This window comes from Copidosoma floridanum, unplaced genomic scaffold (assembly GCF_036245765.1).
Source record: "Copidosoma floridanum isolate Cflo_tuat_1 unplaced genomic scaffold, Cflo_Japanese_pri ptg000007l, whole genome shotgun sequence".
NCBI classification, from domain to species: domain Eukaryota; kingdom Metazoa; phylum Arthropoda; class Insecta; order Hymenoptera; family Encyrtidae; genus Copidosoma; species Copidosoma floridanum.
This window is the reverse complement of record NW_028321884.1, coordinates 16,160,012-16,186,741: the sequence shown is the minus strand read 5'-3', so window position 1 is coordinate 16,186,741 and position 26,730 is coordinate 16,160,012. Positions and strand designations below refer to the sequence as shown.

At 35.6% G+C, this 26,730-nt stretch overlaps 1 protein-coding gene and 1 long non-coding RNA gene across 2 annotated transcripts; both read right to left on the bottom strand.

Annotated features, from left to right (window-relative positions):
* Positions 1-5,828: 5,828 nt before the first annotated feature.
* LOC149375457 (uncharacterized) lies at positions 5,829-6,986 on the bottom strand. The gene has a single exon (XM_089589132.1). It carries the CDS (start codon positions 6,984-6,986, stop codon positions 5,829-5,831), a length of 1,158 nt encoding a protein of 385 aa, XP_089445258.1.
* Positions 6,987-8,259: 1,273 nt separating this feature from the next.
* Positions 8,260-9,073, bottom strand: LOC149375456 (uncharacterized). Its single transcript, XR_016292858.1, has 2 exons — positions 8,987-9,073; positions 8,260-8,530 (listed from the first exon to the last, which is right to left on the bottom strand). It is a non-coding gene; the product is annotated as an uncharacterized LOC149375456 (long non-coding RNA).
* Between the last annotated feature and the right edge of the window lie 17,657 nt (positions 9,074-26,730).

Genomic DNA, 26,730 nt, shown 5'->3' with positions numbered 1-26,730 from the left:
AGTTTTTAATTATATGAGACTTGCCCACTTATTTATACTGAGCATCTTTCAACATTCCTGGTTGGGGGACCACAGAAATAGATCGATTTGAATGTCCATTGTATTGACTCACGTAATTACAGTATTAAGAACTCTTTTTTAATTCTATACTTTGGCATTTAATAAAAGTGGTAACATCTTCACAATACAGTATTAAATGTAAAAATAAATAAAGGAACTTCCTTTAATACACCTACCTTCTTTAAAAGTGTGGCTGGGGACACACACGTTTTTTTTTTTTTTTTTTTTTTTTTTTTTTTTTTTTTTTTAATAAAGATCTACTTACGTAGTGATTTATTTTTAGTCTTTACTTTAAACAAGTACATATAGCCTTGGCACAGTAAGGCACATTTTTACATTATATTTGTTACATATTACAAGTAATGGTTACATATTACAAGTAATGGTTACACATTACATTAGTGGTTATACATTATTAAATTTACTTTTGTAGTTTGATGGTACGGTGATGATGTTACATAGCCCACCTCGAGAGTGAAGGATCTAAGTGGTAAGCCATTATTGCCGCGAGAAGGTCACCCATCCCTTCATGAGGAGCAGTACGTGGTGAAAAAGCACATGTGGAATTTTACAGAGGTACTTGCTCGGGACAATCGCTCTGGCCGGGAATCGAACCCGTGGTCTCCCGCGTACCGTCACACAATGCAGCCAACCAAGGCACCGCGCGCTCACGGACATATATGTATAATCATAATGACCTCGACGCTTTTATAAAGATTTCTTGAAACTTTTCCCTTTCTACGTAACAAATTTCCGATAGCTCATTTTTACTTTTGAGTATACAACCAAGTAACGACACTGTTTGGTTGAACCATGAATGAGACTCGCCTCCACCGAAAACTATATCAGGTGTAATAATCATGCCATCAATGTTTATGACAATTAAGTTTTTTCTCCTTCAAGTCCTCAGCTCTATTTATAATATTTTAGAATTATTTATATGTGTCCTGGGCATATTTTTGCTTAACGTTTATTTTTCCTATAATCTATTCTTTGAATCAAGCACTGACCCGTTGGAAAGTACATCATTTCATCGATCGAACGCTTGCTTTTGGTGTCGGTAAGAAATCGCAAGCCAGCTGTTTGTTGGCGCGTGAACGTTTTTACATTTAACGTTAATGAAATCATGTTTTTATAAGCTCATGGCCGCTTTTCTAATAACAAAGAATCAAAAAGTTGAAATTTATTATCAACCAGAATAAAACTTAAAATTTATAGTATTATTGAATTGTTTCTGTAACACATATTCCATGTATTCTAAATGATTTAATAGTTCTAAAATACCATAATAAAATTTTATTTTTAACACAACTATTTATGTAATGCACAAATCCATCTATTGATTCGGTCTCTCTCTGTCTGTCTCTCTCTCTTTCTCTCTCTCTCTTTCTCTCTTTCTCTCTCTTTCTCTCTCTCTCTGTTTCTTTCTCTTTCTCTCTGGATACTTCTATCAAATAGTTCATAATTTATTGTACTTAATATGTGCAAAGTTGATTGTAAGGGATTAGAAATGGTTGGAAATATATTAAATAGTTCTACGATTCTCTCATCATTAGCCTATTTCTGATTTTATATGTTTTACATGCACTACATTCATTGTATTACAGTTATAACGTGTTTAGAATTCGATATGAATAAAGAAATACCCAACCACAAACCAACAGATAAAATAATCTAAAGCAGTATTAAAAGACAAACATTCCATGCACTATTAGGTAAGCTTATTAATAACTTTCATTAATTACTTAAAAAATAGTTTCAAGATTTTTGAAGCTACCTACTGTTTTGTCATTGAAAAAGTAAAAATAATATTATTTAAATTAAAATTTCATCAGCTAATCGTGAGATTTTTTCATGATAAAAAATATTTTTTTGTATTTTTTAAAAATAAAGATAATAATCGTGTGACCAACAAGATAAACCTTATGTCAGGGGTATTTGCGTGGTAAATGTTTTAAACTAATCAGTAACATACATACACAGCCAGTTTAAAAGTTTGTGTTTTTGAATTTCTTAAAAGTGTCATTAAAATCCAAAAAGGTTAAATAATAATACATCTTGTCGAACAAACAATCTCATTAATTTTATAGGTATACGAATTTTACGTTGCCATTAGATAGAAAGAAAGAAGTTATTAAATTTTTCCCTTCCCTACATCAACTTTCAATAATCCCTTTCCGTACAACGAAAAGTGTTCCATAAAATAAACCAACAAATGCGTCTTAGATTTTCAATAACAACACCATAGCATAAGGTAAATAATACATTAAGCCATCCCCGACATTGTGACTACCACCACCACCACCACTCCAATCTCATCAAATATTAAAGTCTACTGTTCTCACCAATTACAATGTTTGGTGAGGCCACGTATCCACTCGCAGCAAATACGAGCTACTTTTGCTCCTTCATTCAAATTTGACAGCCAATCTTCTTTGACTCACAAGCTTTTTTTCTCCTCCCCTCCTTGCGTTAACACGAGCTTGACCAAGCGCCTTTTCCCGCTCCACCAGAAGGTTTTAGATATTTTTGGCTTCTTTTCATATTTTATTCACGTGTGGTCAAACTATGTATTGATACAAGTTTACAATGTTCCAAAAACGGAAGCTGTGACAACTGCCGTTCACTGCACACTTATTCTGTGAATCCTCTGTATAGATATATGTGTGATGTTACTTTTACCTAGTTCTCCTAACAATGAGACATGTTCCAAGTATAAGGTGTAAGTCCCAAAATTATAAGGGGTAAAGAGATGTAATATAGGATATGTCCCAAATAAATTCTATTTATTTTGCATATTTGAGACCTGATATAGTTTACGAATAAAAGCAGGTATGCCTTCCTATCATGAAAAAACATTATGTATGCGAGATCGCACGATGATGTAAACTAACAGATATCTTTGACACTAAAACTCGTAACTAAACTCTACGTAGCATCAGCTTCATTTAAATCATTCCAAGCTTTCGGCTGTGACAACCACTTGACTTTTCATTTATGATAATGTTAATTTTTTTGGTTTTTTCCGAAGTTCTTGATTAACTGCATATTGGAAGCTACTTTTTTCGTAAGTCAGCAACTAAAATAGTTGAGTTTTTTGCCGATAGTTTTTCACATAAAGTTAAAGAAAAGCTTAATTTTTATCGTTACAAACATTTGCACGATCTACTCAAAAATCGACAAAAAATTTAAACCAGCAATTTTTGCAGCACCATAGAAGACTGTTTTCGATGTGAGATAAATATACTTCAAAATGGAAGTAAAGCATTGCTTTCTCAATGGGAGAAAGTACTCAATGTCAGAACTGCCATCCATCAACAGAAAAATAGGTATTAATGACATTTTTGTCGAAAATGAGATATTTATACCAATCGATTCGTCAGACAGTTCTGCGTCTAATAGAATATCTAGAAATTAAATATTTTACACCATGATTTTGTAATAACTGAATAAAAATTGGAAAAATTGTTAATAATTTTTTTCAGGAATCAAAAAAAAAGAGTAAGTGACACAAAACGTGAAAATTGCGCCAGGCAGACAGCGTAAGTGCACTTACGCTTTTTTACGTAGTAAAGTCGATGATGATCGCCTTGGATTCCAAAATAAAAAAAGGGTAAGCCTAATAGAAAAAGCTGTACTTTTGCACGAGGAAATTGCGCCAAGTTGGAAGGGTAAGTACAGATTTTCATACTTTCCATCGAAAAATCATTTTTCTTTTGTGAAAAGTAGAATAATTATATCACATTTATATAAAAAAACAGTTTTTCCGCGCTCCAATACCCAAATTATTATTGATTTTTCAAGACACTTAGTTTCCTTTGATTTTTTTAGTTCATCTATAAAGTTACTTATACTTTTTTTTCTGTTGGACGGCAGACAAGTGATCAGTCATTAGCTTGCAAGTGTTGGTGAGCACTAATTATCGTCTCGTAACGAGATATTTTTTTTTATTTTACAATACAAAGCAAGAAATATATAATTCTGAGATTTTAATGTAACGGTTGGGCCTTGTAAAAAAAACGGGATGTATAAATAACGAAGTAACTATATCAATTTAGATTTGGTGATTTTGAAGTTTTTTGCATATTATTGTTGGTACTTAACGGCAGAAGTAAACATTCACACAACTAGTCCTTATTGTGACAATGACTTCGTATAGCGTGTGCATCTAATGAAAACTAAAATGATAAGTAACTAGATAAGCTTAATCGTTCATCCGTCGGATGGGTATATCTCGTGCTCTATGGTAAAAGAGTTGCCAAGCATTTTTTTCAGAAAATTTTTTTCTTAATTTTTCTCTTCTACCATATAAGCACCTTGACATTCGTCTCTTTCGATAAGGAGACAGAGCTCCTTCTTGTCCCTTAAAATGTTTTCTTTAGAGGATAGAGTCAATGTTCGTCTATTGAAAAAGTATGTTCATCAAAAGATGATATTTCTCGTTGTCAAAGCAGTTTTAAGAAAATTTGTAAATAAAGTTGATAGCTAAGTACATCCAAAACCACTTTGCTGAGGTAGCTTTAGGTCAAGTTGACGATGTTAACAAGATTTTTTTTCTTTCCACACTCATGCGTACGAGAGTAACTCTTTGTTAACTCTACACATAGATTTTCCAACAGTAATTATCGAAAGTGTGGTATAAAGTAATGTCGTCTCAGCCTTTGTCTTGCAAAAAATTGTTTTATTAAAGAGTAAAGATTATGTTTAAATTATTCTTTATTAGGACGTCGAGTAAATACAAGATCAGCAGATCAGCCGTAACAGATACTTTAGAGTAGGCAGATCGACGTGGAGGTCCGGTTCGAGAGTCCCCAGCGAAGCAGGAGGTCAAGGCGTGCACACACGTTTTTGTTCCTCTCGAAAAAATCAGTACGCTCGCACCGGCAGAGACCAAGCAAGCAGCAGCTCCCTCTTCTTTGAGCAGAATGAGGGGGAGGGAAAAGCATAGGCGCGCCAGACAAATCTTGCACAACCCGCCCGCCTCGTTCCGTGAACGATCTCAGTCTCCGCCTGCCGTACCTGGGTCAGATTCGGCCACAGGGTCTTTGGAGGCGGCGTCGCCGGCACTAGGCGATCGGACGGGCAGTAGAGAGAGCTTTCTGATGGGACAAGTGTATTCACCAGTGGCGGTCTGGATAGTGGCGGCGCGAACGAGCCCGTCGGGTCTGGAATGAACCGAGATGATGCGATCAAGCGGCCACGTGCCGCTAGACTGGAGGAGCGTGGCGTCCACCACGGCGACGACGTCATCAACCTGAAAATTACGACGTGGAACCTTCCACTTGTGTCGTTGTTGGAGCGTGTTCAAGTATTCACGGCTCCAGCGGCTCCAGAACTGGTCTCGGACTCCCCGGACCAGCTTTTAGTGACTTAGGCGATCGAGCTTCTCGGGCGGGGTACTGGCCTCAAGCACAGAATTGAGCGGGCCACCGACGAGGAAGTGTCCAGGGGTGAGGATGTCCAGATCATCTAAGCCTCTGGTGAATGCAGTGAGAGGGCGGCTATTGAGGACCACCTCGATGCTGGCCAAAACGGTGGAAAACTCCTCGTAGGTGAGGTTGGGCGGTCCAAGGACGAAGATGATGTTTCATTGCTTTGACACCGCCCTCCCATAGTCCGCCGAAGTGGGGCGCCCGTAGAGGAATGAAGTGTCACGTGACGCCTTGTTCAGCCAGTGAGCCAGCAACACGCTCCCACTTTATTTCAGCATCCTGGAGAGCCTCGCGCATTTCACGGTCTGCGGCGCGGAAGCAGGTGGCGTTATCACTCTAGATCTCTAAGGGCCGACCGCGCCTGGCGCAGAATCTTGTGAGCGCTCCAATTAATGACTCGGTGAAGAGATCACCAACGGGCTCAAGGTGTGACGCCTTGGTGGTCATGCAGACGAAGATCGCGACGTTGTTCTTGCTTGTGCGGATGCCTCGGCCCTTAGCAGACAAAATGTTGAATGGGCCAGCGTAGTCAACTCCAGTGCGAGAGAAAGCTCGAGCAGGAGTTACCCGTGCGGCCGGAAGAGGTGCCATGTGTTGAGTGGCAGGCTGCACCTGCAGTCGTGCGCAGACCACGCATCCCTGGAGAATGCTTTTGATTCGCCGCCGCCCGCCAACAATCCAGGCCTTGCGAGCCACATAGGCGCTGGTGACTCTGATTCCTCCGTATAGAGCACGAGCATAAGCCCACTGGATAATGAGCCGAGCGAGGCTGCATCGGACGTCGATGATTGGCGGATGCTGCTCATCAAAGGTGAGCGCAGAATGTTGGAGACGACCTCCAACTCGAAGGACGTCATCGGAGAAGATCGGGTCTAGAGACAGCAGTGGATTTTTCGCAGGGACACGGCTGCCCTTTTGCAAGCTCGCAATCTCTAGCGCGAAGAATTGTCGCTGGCTGAGGCGGACGCAGGCGAGGTAGGCATCGCGCAGCTCAATCGTCGTCAGAAGGGCGAAAGGCGAGGGAGCGGGATCTCGACGTAACCGACGACGGATCCAGCGACGCAGTCGAGCGAAGAAGCGAAGGAGACGGCCAAGGTCTGAGAACTTCTCTAGCAGATTTTGCGTAGTGCATTGAACAGCACAACAATATTGGAGGGCGCTGTCGGTAACTGGGTTGCAGGAGCTAGGCAACTTTGCGTTTTCGGCTGGCCACAAGTCAAGAGGGCCCGCGAGCCAAGAAGGGCCTTCCCACCAAGCACGCATTTGCTGGAGCGTGAATAGATCCGTGCCCCAGGACGCCACATCTGCTGGATTAGAGTCCGTCAAAACATATCTCCATACGTAGGAGGGCAGAAGCTCCTGGATGTGAGCCACGTAATTGTCGATCAATGAGTTGTTTGTCGGCTCCGATGATCGGAGCCAGTGAAGCACGATCTGAGAGTCGCTCCAGGCGTGACAGTGCTCAACGCTCACAGCATATTCCTCGGCAACCATGCGTAGCAGCGCATAAAGACAGCGCCTCTGACGCCAGTGATGCTCGTGACGGCTGGCTCAGGACTGGCACCAAGCTTTCGAGCAAGTGCAGTGGACGTGATTGAAATCTCCAAACAAGCGTCGACGAGTGCTCTTGCTGTGACTGTCCGCCCCCCCGGGCCCATGAGCTGAACCTTGAGCGTGGGCAAGACGGCTAGTCACAACGGTAAAGCAGCTGCCGCGTCGATCCCGTCCTTGGAGTCTGAGGTAAAGAGACACTGCTTTGCCTCAGCTGGTGCTAGGTCGGGCGCGGCCCTGCGCTTGCGACCGCCATCATGGATGAGGCTGTGATGCCGTGCCTTGCAATATTGGCATACGCCTTGGGAAGGGCAGACAGTTGCCATGTGGCCCGGCTTCAGGCAGTTAAAGCACAGCTTGTGCTGAGCGACGAAACCCCTTCGCCCAAGCGCGACCAGTTCCAGGAAACGGCTGCAGTGACCTACGTAGTGCGGTGCGTGGCAAGCAGGGCAGTCATCGTTGACTGCGTGGGTGGCTAAAGATCGGTGGTTGCGGCTGAGTGGCATCAGCGTAGGAGGGTGACTGCCGGTCTAGCGTACAAAATTGTTCGTCGATCGGGGAGGGCGCGAGGCTTCCATTGAAGTCAGTGAGCGGCCGCGCCTCCGCAGAAAGCTGGACAAAGTGGCGAAGGAGACCGCTTCCCCTTGTGCAGAGCTGGCTGCCTCCAACTTCTCGAGCTCGTCTTCCCAGGCTCTCCGAGTCGAGGGGCCATGGCGGTCGAGGCAAAAGAGACCATCCATACATCCCAATGTTCCACCGGCTGATTGAGCGCTCGCAGTTGATCACGGTGCTTTTCTAAGGCATCGAGCAAGCCCTGCAGACCAGCAGCGAACTCCTCGCGCAGAGGCTTGAGCGTTTGAAGTGCCATGACGTGGTACTGCACAAGAAGGCGGCGATGCTTGAACCACGAGACAAGAAGACTCCAGGCCGTGAAATAATTGAAGCCAACGAGCTGCAAGGTGTCCAGAACTGCTTTTGCCTCACCCTGCACGTTTGCCTTTAGGTAGTAAAGCCTCTCGACGTCGGTGAGCCGAGCATCCTGGTAAATGAGCGCCTGGAACAGGTCGCGGATAGACTGCCAATCCTCGCGACGGCCAGAGAAGAGCGGGATATTGATGCTCGACAGGCGAGGGCCCGAGTGCGGTCCAGGGAGCGGTCCGGGGAGTGGTAACTGGCCACCACCTCCTGGCATGGTCGGAAACAGCCGACTCCTAGCGTCATACAGGCACGCCTTAGCGTCGAGGTAGTATCCCTCTGCGGACCTGTACAGGGCTATCAAGGAGGCAACTTTGTCCACAGGTGCGCCCTAAATCAGATCCTTATAATTGGCTTGGAAGTCATTCCAATAATCAGCGAGTAGCTCGAACCTGGCGTCGACGAGACCCATGCTCCATACTTCGACGCTCTTGACGGATTGAGTGAATTCCGCGAGAACCTCTCGCAGGGCTTGCTGCGTTTCCAGCAACGAGGGCCAGCCTTCGTTATTCCTGTTAATTAGTCACGCGCTTAGCTCGACGCTTGTCTTTTCAACGGCGCCTTGTTACTTGTGGTGCAATCGTGCGTGCCAAATAAGTCTACGTAGAATATTGAGAAAAAGGGCGTGAGGAATCGCAAATGAATCTGTCGATCCGACCAGCCGTAGGATGATGTGAACTAGGAAATCCCGCGGTTTAAACATCTGCAACCCAAAATCTCTCGATAGCCTCACTGACTGAGTAATCGCAGTCACACGCGAGGTCCACGACGCGGACTGCACGGCAGTCGCGATGGGGCGTCTCTCACCTGTCACATCTTGTTAAGACTATTATAACCTCAAATCGCTTTACCACGTGGCGCGGCTCTGCACGATTGCATCACTTGCAACAGAGGCCCAATATCTCGATACGTTCTCGGACGTAGAGAATGTATTTTCGCATGATCGCATCTCACATCGTCCTACTTACATTGCTTTGCGTAGCACCGTGGTCCTGGCCATCCTGGGCTCGATGAGGTTCTGGCGGTTGTCTGTCCCAGTCACGCTATCCGACTCGAAGGACCAATGTTTGAATTATTCTTTATTAGGACGTCGAGTAAATACCAGATCGGCAGATTAGCCGTAACAGATATTTTAGAGTAGGCAGATCGACGTGGAGGTCCGGTTCAAGAGTCCCCAGCGAAGCAGGAGGTCAAGGCGTGCACACACGTTGGCTCCACTCGATCAATCAGTACGCTCGCACTGGCAGAGACCAAGCGAGCAGCAGCTCCCTCTTCTTTGAGCAGAAAGAGGGAATGGGGAGGACATGGGCGCGCAAGACAAATCTTGTATCTTGATAATTGTATTAAAATAAAAATTATATCGCATAAACACATACGTACATCACTAAACAAGCTCAGAATATCTTTATACTGAGCTTACAATCTGTTTTACATTAAAAGTAGACGATGTATAAGTGCTAACACAAGTAAAGATAAGGATAAGGACATAATAGGACCAACTTAGAGAAAAGAGCACAAGACAATAAAAATTGTTTATAGTGACATTTTAAAAAGTGCTTTTAATAATTTCTTATACGGAGACATATATTATATTAGTAGTAGCGACAATAAATACGTTCTGATTTTAAAAAAAAACCAAAAAATGTGAAATGTTCTTTGTTGCTTACGCATTCGTTTCACATAATATGATAAACGGTTAGACATGTTTGTTTGAGACGAAGGTTATTATACATCAAATGTTATGAAAAATGTAGTCATTTACTATAACATGGATTTGTTGGGTTTATGAAATGATGTAAGTTTTTTTTTCAACGATCAGACTCCCAAATGCATAGCACATCAAAGTATACAAGTACAATTACTATTATTTTGTCATTAGTTATTGTAAATACATGTTATGATTGCTACTTCTCATAAATAACAAGACATATTATACAGGAATGGAAAAAATTTTATAAGCTGAAAAAAAGTTTAAATATAAAAAATCGTAATCAACACGTAATTATTGATAGTTATCGTTAAAAACATGTTTTTGTAGTTACTTTTTCCAATTTGTATGCAAATATACTATATCAAGTAAAATTCGTCGCAAATACTATAAAATGTAAGACAGAGTTATAAAAATTTTAAAAATTTCTATTAGAAGTATTGAATTGACAATTTTTTAAAATTTTATTAAAAAATTTTTAAGTTATTCACGTTGCAAACTTAAAGTTTAAGATAAAGATTCCTACACTTTTCTTGATTTACCACTTTTCGAAAAATAGAATCAATACATATTATTTATATATATATACATATTTATATCTTAGTAGTACTGATCAATACATTATTTAATAACGAACGAATTATCTGCAGTTACTTTTGCAATACTATAATCCACAAACAAGTTAGAAGTGAAATTCAAAGAAAAATTCCGATTGACTTATATAATTTGTCTTACAAAAAAAAAAAAAGCTGGTACAATTATGTCTCAAAACCATTATTTTATTTTTTCTGATCATAACATAAAGTGATACCAATAATTTTTGTCTTAGTCGTTTTTTATTAAACATTCTTTGAGGCTTTATTTGTCTGCCTAGTGGTTTTTGATGAGATGCAATTTATGCACATAAATTACACTTTATTACAAGAGTTTTGACAGCTAAACATTTTTTCTTCTCCTAGAATGTAAAAAAAAAAAAACCTCATAGACTTTTTTTCCTTAATTCGAAGACAACTCATGCAAAACATTAAACGTTTAAATAATACATGAAAAAAAGACAAAGAAAAATTTTTTGATACTCACAATGACCTTAATTGTGTTGTTATCCGACTTAGTGCAATCCAACTTCTTTTGGTGGACCTTCTTTTATGAAACCACAATTTTTTTTAGTTTTGAGAAAAAATCTTAGAGAAATTTAATTATGAAAACTTTGCTATGTTTCAAGTCCAACTGCCTTGACTCTTCAGTGACGTTGCTGGAAGATCTATTTAAAAGAGCCCCACAGGCAGAAGAACACGTTGACTCCTTAAGTTTCTTATGATTTTGCTCCATAAGTTCAAATTCCTTCTCATTCTCATCTACAGACATTTTCTTACAAACACTATTATGTAACTGCGTAGGTGCTAGATGAGTTAGGTCCCACGAGACACTGATGAACAACGAAGTGGTTACTAGTTTTACTATTGTACGTGTCGTGTGCATAACGTCACTATCGTTTATAATTGATACCTGTTATCTAGCCTACTCAAAATTTCTGTGGCTAACTTTTTTAATGATATGCGCTAGTGTGCGCTTAGCTACATTCTTTGTTGTGGAAAAATGTCTAATTAAATTGTCTCTTTGTTTATGATGTTTAATAAAACCTTATTTTTTAAACTAAAGGCTTATGTGACGTTACTTCATTTGGTACGTTTAATAATTACTGTTTAAAGGTTTGTGTGTAAAAAGATACCATGGGATCTCGTCACGTACGCGTAAGTATTGAAATAAAGGGAAATCTCGTTAAACTCGTCAACTTGACCAAAAGCCTCCTCAGCGTAGTGGTTATAGATGTTCTATGCTACTAAATTCATCTACAAAATTCCTTGAAACAGCTTTGACAACAAAAAATGTCATCTTTTGATGAAGAAACTGGTTTACTGGACGTACATGAACTCGATTCCCCAAAGATAACATTGCAAGAGACTATAGTTCTATAGAAGGAGCTTTATCTTCTTGGCGAAAGAGATCGATAACTGGGTGTTTGTATGGTACGTGTAAAAAAAAAAAGGAAAACATGTTTCGCCATAGTTGAGTAGAGCTAGGTAACGAGTTGCTACGATGGCCTAAGGTTGCCTCTTTGTGATAGAATCCTTAGTTTTTTATAAAAACTAGGACCAACCAAAGCAAACTTTTGCAAATAAGATGAAAAAGTAACTATATACGATTATTTAATGATGTTACTTTGCAAGAAGAACCTTGTTTGAATACAAAAAAAAAAAATTTACCAAAATGATATCTTTAAAGTGCTGATAAAATTTCGTCTCTACGTTCCATTTTAACAATGTCAAATTCTGTTCTATACGGATATTCTAGAATACTAGAAACGTTGGTCAATACGGGTGACATCATCAAGTACGAGATGACAGCGTGTTTTTTTTACATTCACTTGATACAAAGACTTTTGTAGCTGCTGACTTGAAACGCAAAATTTTTAACTTTTTCACTATTAACCTACGTTTTTGTAGATAAAATTTAAAAGATTTATTTTGAAAATATTTATACTTTTGGTAACAGACCATACTGTTACAGTTCGACAACAGCTAATATATAACGTCTCGAAGTACAGTTCTCTGTAAGTTACGTTGAGGAAACTTTACCATCGAATACTTTAAGCTTTTCCACGATAACAAACAAAAATGCAAATGCCATTATATTCACCACAAATTTTATCTATAAAAAAATAACTTTGTATTTTTCAAATATTTGTGTAAGAATCTTATTAAAGTAAAGTGTTTCAATCTTTTTTCTACGTGCTGACAAGTACATGTCTTTTTTTGAGGGACCTCCATGCAGCTCCTTCCCTTAAAAGTTTTTAAAAATATTTCAACATTTAATTTACTCTAGGGATTAAAATAGCTTCGCTTTTGATGTATATTTAGACAAGGCAAACACACCAGACCCTTAGGACTAGCTTTTTAAGCGAAAAACTTTGATTTCACCATCAATAATTCCAAATTAAAATCAATCCAGATTTCTGACTTGTCAAAAAGAAGGTACACGGTTTTCACGAAATTTGAACGTGTACTTGTAAAAAAATAGTAAGAAACTCACCATTACCATTATTAAAAATCATTTAATGGCTACTTAAAATTCTAAACAACTTCGAAGTCATAATACAAATTAGAAACTTCTTATTTTTCTAAAAGTTTTTTTATCTCCTACGTATCTGTCCTATATTTCGTAAAAGTTTGAAGCATTGAGTCATCGATTAATTTATTATTTAACAATAATTATCCTTTCGTATCATAAGTAATACCCAATAGCGCAAACAGAATAGGAACATATGCCATAACGCGTAGGTATGTCTATCTGTCTTTACTAAACGCTATTTTTTTATAAACCATCTACAACAAATTTTTCCATTGTAAACACATTGATATACTACACACGCTAGATCAATACATAGTTTGAAGACTCGTGAATAAAATATTAGGAGAGGCCAAAAATATTAAGAACTTGTTGGTATAGAGAAAAAAAAGTGCTTGGTCGAGCTTTTGTTAACTAAAAAAGGGTAGGGGAAAAAAAGCTCGTCAGTCCAAGTAGATTGGCTGTCGAGTTTGGAGTGTAGGAGAAAAATTAGCTTGTATTATTGCTTCGAGTGGATACGTGTCCTCACAAAACGTTGTAATTAGTAGGAGCAATAGGGTTCTTTTCGTGTTCGATTAGTTTGGTGTTATGGTGGTGGTGGTAGTCACGATTTCGGGGATATCTAAATATATTATTTTCTTTTTACTGTGGTATTGATATTGAAAACCTGTGACATAAACTATGATTTATTTCATGAAATGTTTTTCGTGGTACGCAAAGAATTTTACAGAAGTTTAAGTAGGCATAGAAAAATACGATCTTTTTTTTTCAATTTTATTCAAAAAAATCCTGAATAATACTCATGTTCTTGTGTGATAAAATTCGTTCAATGTCGATTCTATAGTTATTTATGATTTCAAAAGAATCCTTTAAATGAAGATGTTTGCTAAATGATATTTTTTAATGTAACTTTTCAAATGTTAATGACATTTTAGAAAAAATTTAAAAATACTAATATTAATTTGGCTTTTGTACGTATTACTAGTTAGTTTAAAATTATCTACAACCTTTTCTCTCTGGACTCATAATATAATTCAAAATATTATAGGAGTGTTATTTTTATATGCAAAAAAACAAAAATGAAAGCTGGTATTTCTCATCATAGTCTGTAGTGAATTATCTTTTGTAATAATATTTGTTGGTTTTAGGTAGAAATACCGCTGAGTTGAAAAAAAAACTATTATATTACCAAGATTTAACTAAACTAAATATACTCGTTATTTTTGAAATTGTTAAATTTGTTATAACAACTAGGATATCACGATATATTTAGGTTTAATATTTCATATCTCATTAACGATGCAACAGAAATGAGCATCAAGTAAATTTTTATGTAAGTTAATGAGGAAAGTTTTGAATAAGCTTATCGAACAATTCGTGGAAAGAACGTAATCGTAAAGCGTCTTATCTTAAATTCTGAGGGCTTTCATAAAAAATGATGGCCAGTAAAGTTTTTGACTACTACGATTGTTTGTTCTCTTTCTGAATCGGTAAAAAATATTGTAAAGGTGACTAACATTTGTTCAACAAATTAACAGAAATTTTTACAAAAAAAAAAAAAATAAGTATACGTATACTTTTACAATCTAATGTTTACATCAGTTAAAAAATATTATAACAACTTTGATAAAGCTCGAAAATACAACTAAAAATGCACGCTTTCAATTTAATTTATTAATTCGTCAATCGCTATTGCAGTAGGAAGAGAATAATGTGCAATGGTCTAATGGACAATTTTTTTTTTAATTCAAAGTTAATTGTTTTTAATACTTTAATTACCTTGTTATCATTTTTAAAATTTTACTAAAACAAAGTATTAACCAATAGAAAGCGGTATTAAGAGAGACAGTGTATTAACTCGTTGATAACTTAATTGTACAATATAAATAAAAAACTGTAAACATAATCTTGAAGCTTTAGTCAAACTATTAAATTCTTGTACAAACACGTGTTATCTGAAAAGAACAGATACTACTCGCTTCTCATATTCTTATTATAGAAATTAAAAATATCAGTTCAATACATAGTATGACAATGTAAAAATCTGAAAGTTATGTTATCAATCAGGTGCCGATTACAGTTGTGTTACAGTGTTTTTAACCATTTAATTATTTAGAGAACTTCAAGTGTTTCTGATAGTTAAATAATACAATAATTTGTGTACATGTAACTCTGTACACAATCACATTTGTACAGCACAAAAAGTTTAATAAACATTGTAATCGTAACAGAGAATGTTCTTTCCAACTTTAGTCAGTGTGTATCGTGCATCATGTACAGGTGTTTTATTACTTATTTTAAGCTTGTGGTAAATATAAAATTTTAATTTATGTAGTTTTTCGTTGCCCGAGAAACGGCCTCGTACTTGTCCAAACATGGCAACGTTACTGTTAAATATTAAAATGCATACACACCCACAAATCACTTGTCATTTCTAATTTCCAAAATAAACCCAAAAACTGCGTTCGATCAATAAAATGATGTACCAACCAACGGGGCAGTGCCTGATTCAAAGGATAGATTATAGGAAAAAAAAGGGTGAAACAAAAACACCTGCGGGACACGTACCTCGCCGATAATCGTAAATATATAATAAGCAGAGCTGCGTAGTAGAAGGTGGTAAAAGTAAATTGTCATGCTTGTTGAAAGCATCAGTACTGACACATGATATTTAAGGGGTTCGAGTATTTTTCCTCGATTCAACAGTGTAGCTACTTTGTCGTATGTCGGGAAATTGAGATAAGCTATCAAGAATTTGAGGCATAGAAAGGAAAAAGCTCTAGAAAACATAAGAAAGGACGAATGTAATCATAAACGTCCTTAAGTACAGAAAAAAAGGGTTGGTATATTGAAGGAAACTCCTGCAAATCAGTACGTAGAAGAAAGCTATATTTTCGCATTTTGTACTATTTTTTAGAACCGACTACTAATGGCACTTTTTATCAATTTCTAAGGTTGTAGTTTGAAAAATGTTTGCAATGATTAAGTTTACATTAGCAGATGTGTAGATATGTAAGAATTGACCAATAAATACGGCTCATAGATACCGATTATACTAATAAATAGGTCAAATGGTACATGGTATATATTGTAATAAAACGTATCATGAAGTCATGAAAAACAACAAGTTGAAATATTATGTAATTATTTTCTATCCTTCAGCAACAACTATTTTTCGTGTTTATAGACGTATTATGGACAGATTAACATTACTGTATGAAATTCAATATTATAGAGCTTTGGGGCTTTGATTTCAAAGTACCTTGTATAGTCTTGGTTTACTTCAAAGCATAAATCTGTACGTGATTATTGACTTTTTCTCAACCTATCATTATACAAGAAAGTACGGAGTTTAACCTAAGAGCACAAACTCTTTCATAGATACCTCATTTCATCAATCACCAAAATGTTACATTTGTTACGAATTTTCAAAAAGTACATCTCAAAAAGCACAATGTAGTAACAATACTGTAAAACTCATAATGTGTAAAAAAAAAGCTGTGATTTTGATAAAATTAAAAAAATTTTTTCGACACGTCTTAAATATTTATTTATTCAAGTTGGTTAAAGACGTTGTTAATTTTATTTTAGACAACATATATTTTTTTATACTTTGAAGATATTTTTAGCCATCAGTCTAAAATGAAATGCAGTTTTTCAATTCATATCAAAACATCTTAGACTCAAGGTTTTGAAAGGGCTGCCCCTTACGTATCAAAACTAAAAAAAAGTTTTTATAAAAGAACTTTGTGAAAATTGTGGTTCTTTATATGTCAACAAAATTTTGGTACGGAAAATTTATTAAGAAATATTATGATGCATAAATTATTAATGTCTATAAAATATAGCAGGCACGGCTGAAATTTTGGTTGAAAAGTTTTGGATCTGAAATCTGAAAGCAAGTTAAAAATGGTCATACTTACGATTATGAAGAGGAATAAAAAGTTTTAGAGGAAAAGAGTAATCAGCTGTAATTGTATGGTACATAAAATTATCTGCTATTTAAGTATCGATTCGTTTTTTCATCGTTTTTAATTCGGTTGGCCGTTAACTTTCAATTACTCTTGTTATAATAAATTTTCTTGAACGATAAATATTTCACGTGTAATGGGTACACAAAAGTGTGTGCTTATTGACAAAATGACAAAAAAGCTTATTAAATTTCTTGAGATCCTTATGCTTTGTAAAGAAATATTTTTTTATTTGACATAAGCTAGACGGTACTTTAACTTCCAGCACATGTCAAACTTATACAAAAGAAAAACATAAAACAATTTGGACTAGTACTCAATGCTTATTTTTCTTGAGTGTAAATATACAGTTCATTATATATAATAATAGTAGAACGATAAGGTAGTATCTTATTTTACTATAATGTGATTTAAACTGTGCTAATAAGTAACGAGTAATACAATATACTATGGTATTAACTAACAATAATATCGGTACATGTTGCAATAATGTATATGCAATATAGTGCCAATTGCATGGACATTTGTTTGAAAACTACTTAAATATACGAATAATGGTAAAGCAAATAAAATAAAAACAATTTTACATTTATTACTAAAAAATTTTAGCTTTTTTATTTATATAAAAATATAAAAACGTAACAGCTGTTTCAGTACACTGTACCTTTCTTCGTGATAGAGAGTTACTTACTAATCGTATTCCTAAACTTTGAGTTGTTGTCTCTATTATTTTCTTTACCACCATTAAAAAAAAGGGTCTTTTTCAAGTGGAGACCACAACAATCGATTACTAAATTTAATCGTTGACATTGTTTTGTTTTTTTGAAGATATATGAATGTAAAGGTGTATAAAACCATTTAATAAATAAATAACTCCTTGAGGGCTATAAACTTCTTTAAAAAAAAAAAATAGAAACAAATAAACGTTTAGTCAATAAACTCGTGTTAATAAACTGAGCTGTTTTATAAGTAATTTTAGTCACTGGCTAATTTCTTTAATTACTCACATACTTTAGTGATCAAATAAATTAAAAAATGATAAAGTTTGTTATAAAAAACTTAATGGTAGTAAATAATAATTACAAAATGAAAAGGAGCTTTGAGGAAACTATGCATTGTTTTGTAATTTTGTCATAATCTCGATTCGTTGCTACTTGGCCTATGTGGATTGGCTCCTGTTATGTTCGGAAATACAAACAAAACGAGGGGAAGTTGGGAAGGGGTTGACTTTTTTCATGGGCGTGACTTTTTTCCTATTCGATGGCCAGAAAATTTTGGTAGTGGGGAATATGATTTCTTACCCTTAGCCCTTAAATGTACAGCGCTAGCACGACACTGTCTCACAGTGCGTCAGGTAGACAACACGTCAACCCAAAGTGATCACTCCAATTCGCTATTTTCGATCTAGTTCGACGGAGAAGCCCAGTGTTTAATCAGTGTTTATCAGTGAAAAGTGACCCGTGAAGTTCAAGGTATTGAAACCTCCAGCATCTCAAGAAAGTTAATTTCAGCCGCGCTTAGCTTACTAAAAAGAATTCTCAAAAGTCATTTTTTGCATCACAAGAGCCAACTCATTAAGTAAGTACTTGCCTAAGTCCTGTCTCTTACAATAACAGATTTATTTTACTCTTGGCGAAATCATATTTAGTTTTTTATGACAGGGCGTATTCTTTGTACACAAAAAAATTATAAAGCAGCAAATTTTTTAATCAAAAACTTTCGTTAGCCTTATATGGCTAAGTAAATGAGGATTATTTATTACTTTTTGTATTTTATTTTACCTTTTTTCTTTTTTTTTTTTTTTTGCTGATTTTTTTAGTAAATACAAATAAAATTATTTTCTGCATTAATTGCACTATAGGAATGAATTTTTATAAAAACAGCGCTCTCTTGACATAACGTATCGTACCACTCAGAAGCAAGTTTTTTTTTTTCAAAATGATGATCTTGAAAATCACTTTCTTCTTAATTAGTAATCTTATTATCTTTAAATGTTCACTGCGATTTCAGCAGTAAAAGTAGAGTTTTTACCTAGTATGCATTTAACTATGGCAAGCACAAGAAGTCCCATGGTTTTGGTGCTTGTCTTTGCAATATGTTTCATTAATTACGAAGGATACTGTTTTTTTTATGCCATTCTTGCAGGAAATTTTTTGAAAATCATTTTGTTTTGCTATTTTTTGTATTTTATCGAGTATTAAATAAAAAATGTTTTAATAACTTTTTTAAAAGAATTTAAGTTTAACAGTTTTCAAGAAAACTAATTTTCCAAAACAGTACTAAAAATTGGTAATTAAATTAATAATTATTTTATTTTAAAATAATCTAAGAATTCAGCTACTGCGTTAACATTTTCTTTTATTTCAGAACTCAAAATGCATTGGAATTCCTATGTAAATATTTTTATTATGGTTAAAAAAGAATTGAAGATTGTTTTTGTGCACTTGGTCTTCTGTCTGTATAAGAACTTTTTTTAACCGTTTTTCTTTAACAAAAAAAAACTCACATCGTATACCAGCATGCCTCCGAAGTATATGCTCTATTAGTCACAACATACAAAAGATACAATTTTTTGTATGTTTTTTAAATACGAATTTCTTAAAAATTTAATTGTTTTGCTACTTCTTACAATTTATTATTAATAAGCCTTAAAACGTTATAGTTTTTTCAAATTTATTCATTTAATTTAAAAATGAAAAAGAAAATTAATTTTCTGAAATGTTAGTAAAAAGATTACTTATAAAGTTCATAAGCAATTAATTTTAAATAAATCTTTAAATTTATCATTCTTATTTCTTTACTTTAATAGTTTCAAATGCATTTAAATTTATACTCTGATATTTATTTAATGTTCAAAGCAAATTATATAAAGACTGTTTTAAATGCATGCAGTTATGGTAAAACTAAAGAGCTTTTTTTAAAAACGTTTCGTTCTGATATCTTGACTCTTCAGTAAGATATTTGAGAAAATAGAGTAGAAATATCACTTTCATACCCTGCCCAAATCCTAGTTTTGTACCAAAGAACTTCTACTAAAAAAACCAGTTTCTGTGCCATGTCCTCGCACCAACATTTTTAAGTATAGACGTTATCTGTTATATTTATGTTATAATAATATTAATTTTTCATTTACAAGCAAAAGCTTTTACTGAATGCCCAATATCTCACTTCTTAAACCCAAATGTCGATGATGCATGAAATCGCTTTAAAAATGACACTGTTGCATTTCGTAACACCTTATAGTGGCCCCTTTTGTGATCTTTCATCATAGCTAGAAAAACGTACAAGTCGAAGATTTAAAACATTTTTGTCACTTTGCGTGATACATATTTTAATTTTCAATTTTTTTGTGTACAGAAAAATTTTATCTATTCCATCAACCCTTAGCCCCAGCCCTCTATTACTCAAACATATGAGAAATAATTATTTTGGTGCACCACTTACTGACGACAAATGTTTTTTAAGCAACAAATCGTTAACATCAAGTCTCCGAGCAGCAATAGGACTCCATATCTCAGAATATCACTTCTGTACCTATCACTTACATACTCCTAAGTCGTAAAAGAGTCTCTTTTTCTAGCTTTCGTGCATTGGAACTTTTTTTTTGCAACGTTCGGCTAAAACATAAGACATGTGTCTCGGCGTTTGGTCTAATTTGCATTTTTTTATGAGATATGTCAATAAATATCAATTCCGATTTTAACAGTAGTAGCACAGGAGAACACTTTTTTAGGTGGTCCCCAGTAGGCTTAAATGGCTACTGAAACGAAGTTTTATCGGTTAAAAAAAACTTTTTTGAATTTAATGTCACCATTTAATCGTTCTTTGAGTACTAAATCTGATTTTTAGCGGTTTCTATCGCTTGTCTTTAAGCAGCTATTACTTTTGAATGGAGACACTAAATGGAACGGAATTTTTTTTTTCTACTGATAGGGTTCAGTTGCAACTTGTATTTAGTGTGTGTAATAACGCTATAACTTTACAAGCAGTTTAGCTACACGTATCTGAATCAGACGTGTTTTTTTTTTAAATTGACTAAAATGGACTCACAAAATATCGTATATCTCTCGACCTAAAAACTGTGCAGTAGAATAGTTTTAAATATTTGTTGTAGATGGTATTCAAAGTAAAATTATTATAAAAAATAATTCATGGAACCAACAGTTTAACAAATATTCATGAAATTGATAAAATACCTGAATTTTTAGATTATTTTAAAATCAAATACTTATTAATTTCATCACTAATCTTTAGTACCCTTTCGAGAAATTAGTTTTCTTTGAACCTTTTTTTGAACAATTTTCTAACGCATTTTAAGCAACTTAGGGCAGAATTAACCAATAAATCACAGGAAAAAAGTAAAGACTTCCTCAGATTACGGGCATGTGGCACTTGAGATAAAGCCAAAAGCACAGGTAGTATAGACAGCTACGCATTTAGATACGTGAATTTTCTTATAATTTAATGTTTGCTCTCCGAGGCCATCTTTTCATAACTCTTTCGTTTGACTTTAATAGTTTTTGGGACCCAACATCTGATCGAAAAACACGTCCACTAAACGGCACGCATCGATATAAAGGGTGGGAGGTGACGGTTAACAAATAAAGTATATATAGTTTGTTATCTTATCAAATACATCCATTATATTTATAATTTTATGCTCTTTTGTTTTCACTCTCTTTAATTATAGTTTAAAAATATTCGTCATTTAACACTATCCCAGTCCTCAACAAAATTAACAAAACAATTTTTTTTGTCTCCTGGACACTTTGGCGTAAGACGTAGTCAGCCATGGCAGCTGAGAAAAGTCTCTGCTACAATCCATTTTATCATTACGTGTACTATTTATATCCTAGAAAGTCTAAGTGGGTCATCCAAAAAGGTACATGAAGCTCTGGACGTATTAAAATATTATTATTAAAAAAAAAAAAGAATTTCATGTAGGCGTGTATAAAATTATTTCAAACAGTGAATAACGGAACCAACATTGTTCGATTAAAGGATTTTTCTTTACTTTCAAAGATTCCCCTAACAAAATACACATATTTAAGAAGGTAAATCATGGAAATAATTCTCATTATTATTTAATTTAGAAAAAGGAATTTTCCTACATCCTTTACTGTGCCTGTAGTGTATACCCTCGTTATTTGTTACGTGCTTCTAATAAAGTCTCATAATTTATTTTACTCTAAGTATAAATTGGAAAAGTAATGAAATAAATAAGTATTATCGTGACACACATGTAGAACAAAAAGGCATATTTTGCAGTCCGTACGACTAATTTGGTTCAGAGATTGAAAAAAAGGGCTATTGTACCAATTCTAAATTCTGGTTTAAAATATGTACCTAAACATAGAACAGTGTCATTTTAAGGACCCATGCATGCTTACAATTATTAATATAATTGATCTAAACTGTATGAGTAAATGAAAATAATTTCTTAATTTTCTTTTAGATTAAAATGATAAAGTTACAATGCCTCATGGTATTTTTCGCCATAGTTCCATTTATACTGTCTTATTCAACTCAAAGTATAGAAAATCATGTGCCTTTGATGATTGACGTACAAAAGCTGTATAAGACCACTAGTATAGGGATTGTATACAGAGGAAACGAAGGTGAGAAGTGTTGAATTACTAATTGAAAAGTTTAATACTAAAAATTACTAATCTTGTTTTAAAACCACAGATATACATTCGGTCGTGAAAATTGTCCGAGAACTTTCACGTCATTTCATTTACTCGGTGGCCGTTGCCATCCCAGACCTTCCAGCAAAGTATCCAAAAATAAAAAATTACTCAAAAACGCTTTTCGTTGCGTTTATTAATACTGACAACGATTTCAAGAAATTTTCGATTTTTACGAGGGATAATAATCTATCACCTCACGTGTGGCTGCTGATATTGCAGCCAGCAACTACCGAAGAGATTTATAGTATCTGTTTGGATCCGAAAGAAAATCATCTCCACTTGAATCTGGCCAGCGAAGTACTGGTTAAATGTGGTAAAAATAAAGAGATCAAGGAGTGGTACGCCGTCAGTACTGCAACTAGTATTCGAGTTGAGGAGTTTCTGGAGTGGAAGAAAGGGACTTTCTGGGCTTATCGTAAAAGAGAGTCTGAATTTATTGGAGAGACGAAAGAATTTAACTGGCGCTGCTATTACAATAAATATGGAGGTAAAAGATTTCTTCAGTTGAAAATTAGCTTATTTAAAAAAAAATTTTAAACAAAATAGATTACATAGCTCCACAAAAAAATTCGACAAATTTGATGATCTGACGTCTGACCACACCTACTATATGTTTTTGAGGTCACTGAATCCGAATCCAAGGTCTCTTCAACTTTATTACGTCAGGATTCTTCATAACCTCGAAATTTCAGCTTAAAAATAAAAGTAATCCACAAAAAAATTGACCCTACTTGTATTAGGATACTTAATACTTGTTTTTTTTTGGCGTTGAATCCGCGAATATCAGTCATGCAAAAATATCATCCTTCTATTGATTTAGGCACATTCCATTTAAATGCTGATGAATAACACAATTTTGTCAGATCATTTTGATTGTAATCATCTAATAACATCCGATAGCAGCTCCTACAGATACTATGTGGAACCTAGTCTTAATCCAGGTTTGTTACATCGCAGCTAAAACAAAATTTGTAAGCCTTAGTGACTGTGGTACTTATTTGTTTCTGGAAATTTAGTGGCTAATACGTGCCACAAACATAACAAAACAAGTTTTGTTTGTCAGCATCAGCATGTTTATGTTAGCGAATTGCACTGATTTTGGTGTTATTGCGTCTTGTAGCATTATTCTTTGTTTATGCCAAAGAACCCACCTTAACAAAGCTGCGGTCGCATGATGACGACGCCTGCGGGCCCGGTTGCTCACCCTGACCAGCCGTCGATATTGAGGATCCGACCCTTTGCATCGTAGAACGCTTTCGTGCGCCTGCCATTTTTGTTCGGGAAATGGTTGTAAATTTTTTTTAATCGAACGATCAGTTGATTTTTTGGACGAGGGGGGGGCTTTGCCCCCTGGTCCCCCACCAGGGGCTGCCGCCCCTGGACCCCGCACAACTTTTGATGCGAACTTTCGTTTATTACCAATGAACTCCTACTTATTTCAAAAAATTCCCTAACTTACCGACTACATTTTTAGACTTATTATTTAATAAAAATGAAATAATACTCAATTTTAAATAAGTGATGCAAAATACGAATTACCGTTCTTCTTCATGACATCTCAATCAATAAACATAGTTTTATATATACAACACAATTTATAAATAGAGAAGTTTACTAATATCTACACTTCAGTCAAGACATTCTAGCATACCAGCTTTAAGTTTTTGTTCGTACTCAACTATTCTAGTCAATACACTATTCGAAACACCTCCGTTATTTTTCAACAGAGGTTGCAATATCTTAGAATTCATTTAAATTTACCGCTGTGAATCAACTCATTTCATTATAAAAAACCGTTTCTTGCTACAGTGCCACTACTGCAGTACTAATCAAATTGCTCCGTTCTCCTAATACAGGCCGCGCGCGCATTCCTTTATTTATAAAATCTTACCTTGCACTGTTCTTGTTTTTCAACACTAATTTGATGTAAGTATCAGTTATTTTTCCAAAACTTATAAGTATTAGAATACTAAACATTATTTATCTCATTATTTATCTAGAAAAATAAGCTTTTTGTACATTAGATAGACGTTGAATAAATATTTTTCATTTTTAATCCTGTAGTTAAATTTCTATTGAAGTGATCATTAACCAGACAAAATACGTTCTCACTTTGCGCCCTTAAGGAGAAAAATAGGATACGCGACTCGGTCGGAGGTCTTCCCGCCCTTGAGCGCACTTTCCGCCCTTCAAGTACTTTCGGCCCTCGGGCGGAAAGTACTCGGCGGGTGGAAAGTGCGCCCGCGGGCGGGAAGAAGCACTTTCCGCCCTAGTGGCGTAATATACTATTTGTGGATTATTCTCGTTTTTAGGCCAAAATCTTGAGGTTATGAAAAATCGTTAAGTAATAAGGTTTAATAAACCTCGGGATTAAATTTAGCGACCTTGACAACATAAATTACGTAAACTCAGATATCAGATCAAATTTTTTCGATTTTTTGTGGATTATTCTCGTTTTTTTGCTAAAATTTTGAGGTTATGAAAAATTCTGATGTGATGGAGTTAAATACACTTCGGATTTGGATTAAATTACCTTACAAACATATAGTAGGTATGGTCAGATGTCAGATCAAATTTTTTCGATTTCTTTTGTGGAGCTGTGTTATAGTTGGGGTATTAATTTATTATATGGCATTATTTGTAGCCTTCTTCTTTTTACGCTGAAATGATTGAACATCTGAAATCAAAGACAGGAATATCTGTCAAGTATAAAGACTTTTCCCATACTACTAAGGATAACAATAACGCATCAAGTAATTCTACGAAATCATTTGATGGTAGTAGTATTCTAAACTACGCATTTATATCCAATGAGGAACTAGATAATAAGGATGTAACAATTGAATTCTCAGATAGGAAAGATATTTTTATTTATAAACTACCAAATACCATGGATATCCCATGGTTTGCATATTTTAAGGTAAAATTCCTTTATTTTTTCAATAGCTTCTGATTCATTCCCAGAACTAAAAAACACGTTATTTTAAATAGGTTTTCAACAAAAATATCTGGATCTACTTGATTGTTGTCATAATTATTTCAGCCATATTATGTACTATAATTATAGTAAAGAATAATGATAGAAAAAGTTTTATACATAAACTATCAGATGGTTTTATGATAATATGGCGGATTTTCTGTCATCAAGAGTTTGAAGGTAAACTGTTAAAAATAATTCTTGCGTAAAATTTAATGAAATATAATTATGGTATGAATTTTTATTGCAATATATATATATATATATATATATCTGATTATCGTAATGGTTTAGAACTATCTCATATCATAATATTATTTTACGTTAGAGTTACTCCAAGCAGGCGTGTCCAAGTTGTAATACTGCTTCTTTACCTAAAAATAAAAAGTGACCCCAAAGAACCGTTGCCAAACCTCATCCACGTACGTCACCTTTGTCTATCTCACACTTTGGATTTTTCTCCTGAAAAGGAGGATTGGCGCAGAAGTTTTTGCGTTCTGTGGGGAGAACTATTAACTTACACAGAAACGAATACCTTCAACTATTCGTTTATTCAATCACTTACACTAATATACACAGTATCTCCTTACACAGTACAAGACACAACGCTTTACATTATCTTTATATTATCCTGTGGACTGAGCTGTAAACCCACACTGCAGTGCACACGCTCACACTCTGTCCACAATCTCACACACTTCTATGTTCTCTCTCTCTTTTTCTCTCTCTCTCTCTGACTCTGCTCTGCTCGCTCTTGATTTCTACACTCCCACCCACTTACTCTCTCTCTCTCCCTCTATCTCTCTTTCTCTAGCCTCATCTGACTCACTTCCTGGTCAAAGGTCCATGAGTCCAACCCAGCGCGATGTTGTCCGGAGTCCTCGAGTGGGTTGTCTATTCCACGGCTTCGCTCTTTCTCTAACCCTCTTCCTCCGATCTGAGCTGCTTCCGTAGTCCTCTACCTGAAGACCTTGTCGTCCTGGAAGAACACAGCAGCTGCTAGACTTCCGCTCACACTTATCTCTCTTCTCTCAACACTCTATGCACCTTTCGACAACTCTCTCTCTCTCCCTCTCTCTCTCTCTCTCTTTCTCTCTCTCTCTCTCTCCCTCAACTCTCGCCACGAAAACCCGTAAACCGCCGAAACTGACGATGCTTGCACCCAGGCATAAACAGTTCCAGAATCTACTCCAGACTGACTCAGTGACTTGCGATTTCTCGCTTTAGACGGGTCAAAATT

Excerpts from the sequence above, each read along its gene's own strand:
- LOC149375457 (XM_089589132.1), bottom strand. The coding sequence starts at position 6,986 with ATGGTTGCCGAGGAATATGCTGTGAGCGTTGAGCACTGTCACGCCTGG.